Genomic DNA, 7,580 nt, shown 5'->3' on the forward strand with positions numbered 1-7,580 from the left:
TCTTCAGGTATTTATCACATGAAGCCCTTTTGTAGGCATAACCTTATTTAGGGCATGTGTACTTATTTCAAACAAATTCCTCATTGAAATGTACAGCTAAAATAGGAAAATAATTTGAAGATATTGTTCACCTTAAAACATTAGTTGGCTTTTTACCTATCTTCCTAAGTAGACTGTACACTTCTACGGGTCAGAGACAATACCTACAAACATTCGTATCGGATATATTTAACACAAGGGTGAAATGCAATAGCTGCTCCCTATTTTTTCTTTATTTTTATTGATTACATTATAAAAATATGCCATAGAATTTCTTAGAGCAATATTTATCAATGGGAGACATTTTGGAATTTGGGGCAGGTTAATTCTCTTTCAAGCAGAACAGTTCCATGTATTGCATTATTTTTGTTATATCCGTCCTTAGGAACATTGTGCTCATAGCACTCATGAGTCATTGTAACACTCAAAACCACTGCCACATTTCCAAACATCCCCTGTGGGCGGGCAGTTCTCCCCACTCCCTCCATTAAGAACCATAACACTAAACTAAAGAGCCATTCCATTCTATTTGAATGATTGTGTAAATTAGAAAATTTCCAATTACATATCACTTTTTAATTAGATATTTGTTATATAACGTCAGGTTATATAGAAATTGTAATATATAAACTGCAGCTTCAAACATGAAGCCACTAGATAACTTCTTTCAGATGCATGCATGTACAAGATGATTAAATAGGTAGGCAAGTAGGCAGATAGGAAAAAAGAATACATGATTAGACACCTGTTCTTATCAGTAGGCCTCAAAATTAGCAAGTTAAAAGAGAAATTAATATTGCTCTATTTTATGAAGTTGTGGAAAAACATGGTAAGGTTTCAAGCATAGCATTAGCTTCATTCAAAGGCTGTTATTAGTGACCTTTCAAAAGTGCTGTTTGGAACATGTTCTTCTGACAAATGAGAAACTGTAACTGCCACTAAAAGTACTGGAAAATACTGGATAAAATACAGTAAACATCTTGTAAATGCATGACCAAATTCTCAAGAAAGTAAGGGAAGTCTCTAGGGGTCAGAAACGAACAAGGAGGAAAACCTCGCAGTAAAAAGAAAGCACCTGCTTCTAGGCTTTCCGTTCAGTGACCACAGGGCTTGAGTTTTAACAGCAGAGTGAAGACAGGGCACCAGGACTGCAGAGGGCCACATCCTTGAGTAAAACAGTGGACTAGGAAAAAATCCACCCACCTTCATAATGGGCTGAGATGTCAAGAAAGCTTTTCTGTCTTCACTTAATCTCCAAGTAGGGAGGGAAAATCTATCTGCTTGGTGCACATGCTTTACTCGTTCAGTGTAAATGTCATCCCTTCTGCCTTCATTTGTGTTTTAGTATTGGAATTGACATTGTCTACAGGGGTTGGTCATACTCAAAGTGAAAAAATAAATAACATAAACTGTGGTCTTGAGTCAATGATAACCTCCAGAGCGTCTAGAGGAAACAAATACAACACAACTCTTAGAGGTATATGTTCTTAACCCGGCTCATGAAGTATCCATACGGATAAAATCCTGCTGATATTATGCTCATAGTGCAAAATTACAAAACCCAGAGAAACAATTCACCATGAGCAGGCATGGGAAAATTTAATAAACAGCAGGATTAGACCCTAATAGAATTTTTGAACAGACTATAAAATAAATAGACTTAAAATGATTAAATAAAAAAAATGAGTGAGAAGATATAAGGTAAGAAGAAAACAGACTAGGCAAATTCAGAGAAAAATAAACAGCTCTGGAAGTATGATTTTGGAAATTAAATAAGTAGAAAAGCCAAATAGATGATCATATACAACTAAGAAATTAGTAAACTACATGACGCAAAAATAGAGAAATGGGAAATATCAGAAATATGAGATGTTATAGTATATATTTAAATATTTTTGAAAGGTAATGGCTGAGAATTTTCTAGAAATTATAAAAAAGATGAATTCTCAGATTCAGGAAGCACAATGAGTCCTGCTCAAGAAAAATAAAAAATGAGAGAGAAAATGTTAATTTAAAAAAAAATTAGTAAAAATTCTTTAGAGATTTGTTTGTGCAAATACTGAAAGATAGAATGTAAATATACCTTTATTTTCATTCATTTTGATTTATTTTAATCTCATTTTTGGTTTTAGTTTTAGAACAAAAATTCATACTGGGATAAATCTATAATATAATAATATTCATATCAAATATACTTGTATACAGTCTAATTTGTACTATAAAAAGTAATGCTAATTGGTTTAATGTTAAAATGTGAGTTGGTTCTTTATAAATCGGATGGACACATACTAAAAGCAAAGGTCCTGAGCCCTTTCCTTTTAGTATCCCAGGGTGGGGAGGAGAATGAGGCCAACCACAGCTCATTCATTTGGTCAGCCTTTGTCAGGCACCTGCCAGGTACCAGGCAGTCATCCTGGCATTGGGAAAACAATAAGTAAGCAAGATTGGCATGAACGTGACTTAAGGGGAACGTATATTCTAATGGAGAAGACAGATAATAAGTAAACAAATAAAATAATTACTCATAGTGGTAAGTTCTTTGAAGAAAATATATAGCGAGGATAAGGTGGGCAGGGTAGGGGTAAGACAGCACCCAATAGTGTGGTAAAGGAGGTACTCTCTGAGCAAGCGATGTCTGGGTTGAGAGCTGGAAAGAAGCAGCAGCTAACTGCAAAAATCAATCTTCCAGCCAAGGTGAAAGTCTAAGCCCTGAATCAGGAATGGGCTTGTTGCCTTCCAGAAGGAGAGGCCTCTGAGGCAGAAGTGGATGAGTAAGGACAAAACTAAGGTTAGAGAGACCCTCTCTGAATGTCTGCACATAAACTTATAATGGAGGAAAAGTACTTGCCAGCCAAAAACCCTGTGCCCACAGGATTGACATACTGGCCTTCTTAAAGGTGGGCAGTCTCAGTCCCTGGACAGATGGAAGAATTAAGTGGACATCCTATCCTCTTAGGCAGTGATTGCATGTACGAACTCAAGATGTTTAAAGTTCCTTTGAACTCTAAAATTCTGTTATTCCATGAAGTAGGCACTGCAAGAGAACATTTCTAAGTTGATTGATCTAATTAAACAAAACGTATTTGCATAAAGATACCTGAGCATTTAAAATGAAGAAATTTAGTGCTCTCCTGAAAGGACATCTCTCTACAGAAGATCACACAGATGAAACAGTAAAATGATGCAGTTAAATCTGTGATGCAGCTAGAAACCGAGATTATATAATACTTGATGAATGGATTATTTTCTTAGACTGGATTTAAAATTGTAAGATAGTATTACACAGAATTTGTAAGAATTTTTATTCTGGAACTTAATTATACCAAGTGTACTGCCATGAGTCCAAGAGTTTCTTCAGCCGTTATGTGATCAGTTCAATGTACATTTATTACCTGCCATGTACTTAGTCGAATAAAGTAAACTGGTAGTCATCAGACTTGGTCCCCCATAGAGCTTTTGACCTAATAAAGAGAAGAGGCATAGACACAAATCAATGTCATATGAAACGTAAATTAACAAGTGTTATAGTAGAGGTACAGTGACAGTTTATGGGAGCTCAGAGAAGGGGATTATCAGGAATAGCCTCTTTTGAAGCTTTGAAGGATAAGTATGATTTTTGTCAAGTAGCAAAATGGGACCCATTTAGAGTAGTGTGGAATATAGAGCATACTGAGAATTCATTCAACATTATTTTGATGTGCCAAGCATTTTTAATGCATTTATGATGCAAGGGTTAGCAAAGTGAAGTCCTGCTTTCCAGTAAATATATATTATGTTAGGTGGTGATGAGTGTTGTGAGAAGAAAATAAAGCAACATACCCAGGATGCCAGTACAGGGGTTGCTGTTTTAGAAAGAGTACTCTGGGGAGGTTTTCCTGGGGCTTCATTTGAGCAGAAATCCTGATGAAGTGAAGGAGCAAGCAACATGGCTATCTGGGGGCCGAGTGCTGTGGACAGAGGAAATAGTAAGTGCAAACACATTGGGGTAGGAGTGTGCTGGGCATGTTCAAAGAACACTAGGAGGTCTTTGCAGCTGGAGTGGAGTGGGAGGGGGAAGATATGTAGTCAGTGTGGTTAGAAATGTGGGCTCGGCTAGGTTATGTGACACTGGAGATCATGGTAAGGACTTTGAGTTTACCTTGAGAGGGATGGGAACCACCAGAAAGTTTCAGAGGAGTAATATTAACTGACTCTAAAACAATTCCTCTGGCTCCTGTGAGGAGAATAGACTGTAGGTGCTGAGGGTGGAGAGGCAGACTAGTTAGGAGGTTTTTACAATAATAAAGTGGACAGGAAACGTTAGAACAGTAGGTTGGAAGGTCTTTCAGGCTGTGCTGAGTTAGATGATTAGAACTGATTTTAGTAGGCGATGGGGAGCTACTAATAATTTGCAGCATGATAAAATCCTAAAATTTAGGAAGAATAATTAGCAGTATTTGTGATGGATTAGGTGAAGGAGAGACTGTACCACAATTTATTGTGATTAGAAATAATTTGCTTTTTTGTTTCTATGAATATCAAGAAAGAAAAGAATAGTTTATTGGAAGACATCAAAAGACTGAAGCAAGACAAACAGGCTCTTGAAGTAGACTTGGAAAAAATGAAGAGAGAGAGAGATCAAGCCAAAGATCAGATTGCTTATGCCACAGGTAAAACACTGAGCTAAAACAGTTTACCTTTATACCCATAACTATTCTAATCTTGAATTTAAATAATAGCAGTTGGATAATCTAAGCAAAATGCTGTTTCTTGAAGTACATTGTAATTTTAGACACTTTTTAAATATTAGTTATTAATAGATATGTGCATAGTTTTAGCAGGAATAATGGCAAGATCAAAGAAAATCAAGGATTATTTTGTTATTTGTGGCATTTTATGTTAGTTCTTTACATGCCTATCACCCTAGACTGTGACCTTGCTGAGGGCATGGTCTGTCCTTTTTCCCTGAGTCTGAAATGTAACTCTCAAGTATTTGCTAAATGAACAAATAACCTTGCACTATGTAGAAAACACAAGGATAAATATGGCATTCTCCACCAAGGAAAACAAAGAGTAAGAAAAGAATACAGAAAAGTTTAATGTAAAAAAAAAGAAAGAAATTACAAATAAGCATAAGTCAGGGTGCTAAATAAGAGTTTGAGGGAGGAATGGCATTTGAGCTGGGTCCTGACAGATGGTAAGATTCAGAAGTGAAGGAATGGAGGGAATCTGCCCAAGTGTGTTTCATCAGCATGTTATTGATTGCACCTATGAACTGGAGCTTAGGAAAGCAGAACACAGGGCTAGAAACATAGATCACAGGAGTTCTCATTTGCCAAAATAAAGAGTTCTCCTTTGTGATATTATGATCTTCAGTGTAAGATATGTATAATCAAATCCACTTATCTATTTGTAAGAAAATTACATTTACTTTCCTCATCTGTAAAATAGAATATTCATAATAGTACCCATCATATGTTTGTTGTATTAAGTAAAATCATGCATGGTAAGCACTAATGTTTGCTATTGTTACTTTTAAGTATAATCGTAGGGATTCTTTATTATCTCTTGAATCCAATATTTATTTTTCCATGAAAACAAGTTTACTTTTATAATAGTGGGAAAACAGTGTGTCAGAAATTTCTACATAGTCAATTTTGCTGAGTTTGAAGATTTAGATTATGAACATAATCTTTGTCTCCCCCCTAATAAATTAAACTAGACACTACCTTTCATACATCAGTTATTTTTTGCCTCTTATTTTTTTCATAATATTTTTATTTTAGGTAGGCTTTGTTTTTCATTTAAAGTATTTTAATTTATTTTCATACTTTGAAAAGTTACAATAAGTTATTGAGTTACTTTATCTTATAGGTGAAAAATTATATGAAATAAAAATTTTAGAAGAAACACATAAACAAGAAATCAGCCATCTGCAAAAAAGATTACAATGGTATGCTGAAAATCAGGAACTTCTGGATAAAGATGCAGCTCGGCTTAAAGAAGCAAATGAAGAAATTGAGAAGCTCAAACTTGAGGTGTAATAGATTATTTCAGAAAGTATTTCTGTAGATGAACCCTGTTCTCTTCAGCAGTCAGTTCTTCTTAGCCTTGTGTCATTGACTCAATCCTTTAAATTCTATCAAAATACCTAGTTCGGGTCTTGGTTCACTTTTAGATGTATAGTTTATTTTAGATTAGACTGCAAATAAATTCAAACTCTGTGTCATGATCTGTCAGATCCCCACATGGTCTGAACCCTGCCTGCATCTCCAGCCTCATCACAATCACACTCAAACAAGTCATTCTCCTCCAGCCACACCAAACCTCCTGTTGGTTCTTGAACATACTAAGTTCATTCCACTTGTTGTCTTGGCCTAGATTACTCTGACCTTGGTTCTTCCCGTGTCTCACTCCTTCTCATTCAAGTCTCAGCTCAAATTTCTGCTCTCTAGAGAGACGTTTTCTGACCTTTTTATCTAATATAGCTGCCAGTTCCACGCCCTCTGATTCTTCCAGCACAGTACCATAACCGAGAATTAATAAATGAATGCATGAACTACCATTATGCTTGTTTCTCCTGGTGTTTCTCTGGTAGGTTTTAAATATGCTTCTCAATATGTTTTTACTTATTGATAGGTTGAGAAACTGAAAGCTGAATCTGGAAATCCATCTATTCAGCAAAAGATACGTTTAAAAGATAGAGCAGCTGATGTCAAAAAAATTCAAGATCTAGAGCGACAAGTATGTGTTAAGGGTAAATTTTCATTAAGATGTTTTATATAAAGTGCTTTTGTGTTTTCTCTTTTGTTTCAGGAGTTCCTGTAAGATGTAATCAACCTGGAAATTCTTATTTTTATACATTTATTTTAATATAAACTGCCCCTTCTTTAAATATACTTGGTATATGATAAAGTAACATTAATAAAAATAATAAACAATACCATTTTATGTAATCTATGGTTTATGCATAATGAATTTTTAGACTAATGCGTCTCATTAGATGGTAGATCTGTTGATGAAAGGTAGTTTTGCATTACAGCTCTATTAGACCTCCAGGAGGAGGAAGCAGAATTTTGAAACTCTGGGTATAGAGTTAGTATGCCTTCTCCTGATGAAAGATCAGTGAGAGAGGAGTACAGGAAAAGAAATCCTTGAGTTGGGAATATGTTAGGAATGCTTGGGAAGTATTGCAAGACACCCTGGAAACAGAACATTCAGCCTCCCAAAGAGCTGGCCATATTTGGAGCTTTTACTATTTACGCTTAGATATACTCATTTCATAGTCATTATGGCTGGGAGACTTCAAAAATCCTATGACAACACTTATTAGAATAAAGATTTTTTTCATCGAAGTAGTTGTTTTGTGGAGTGGAATATTAACTTTTTTCTTCTGTTTTTAAAACTTTCTATATGTAGTGTTTCTGTTCATAACTAAATATTAAAACAAAATAAGAATTTCTAGCCCTTTTTATAGGAGAGCATGATTCTGTAGTGAAGTTATGACACTTAAATGTATGGCTATTATTCCATCACAAACCCAAAACAGTGAGGTCATCACT

General features: G+C 35.3%; 1 protein-coding gene across 3 annotated transcripts in view; it reads left to right on the forward strand.

Annotated features, from left to right (window-relative positions):
* The window catches only part of CEP162 (centrosomal protein 162), an 88,344-nt gene that overhangs the window by 42,821 nt on the left and 37,943 nt on the right, over positions 1 to 7,580 (forward strand). For all 3 annotated transcript variants that reach the window (XM_011364876.2, XM_011364877.2, XM_023533413.1), the window contains 3 exons: positions 4,562 to 4,688; positions 5,893 to 6,056; positions 6,658 to 6,762. In XM_011364876.2, the coding sequence (XP_011363178.1) occupies positions 4,562 to 4,688; positions 5,893 to 6,056; positions 6,658 to 6,762 (396 nt within the window). The remainder of the gene's footprint in view (positions 1 to 4,561; positions 4,689 to 5,892; positions 6,057 to 6,657; positions 6,763 to 7,580) is intronic.

This window comes from Pteropus vampyrus, unplaced genomic scaffold, assembly GCF_000151845.1.
Source record: "Pteropus vampyrus isolate Shadow unplaced genomic scaffold, Pvam_2.0 Scaffold102, whole genome shotgun sequence".
NCBI lineage: Eukaryota > Metazoa > Chordata > Mammalia > Chiroptera > Pteropodidae > Pteropus > Pteropus vampyrus.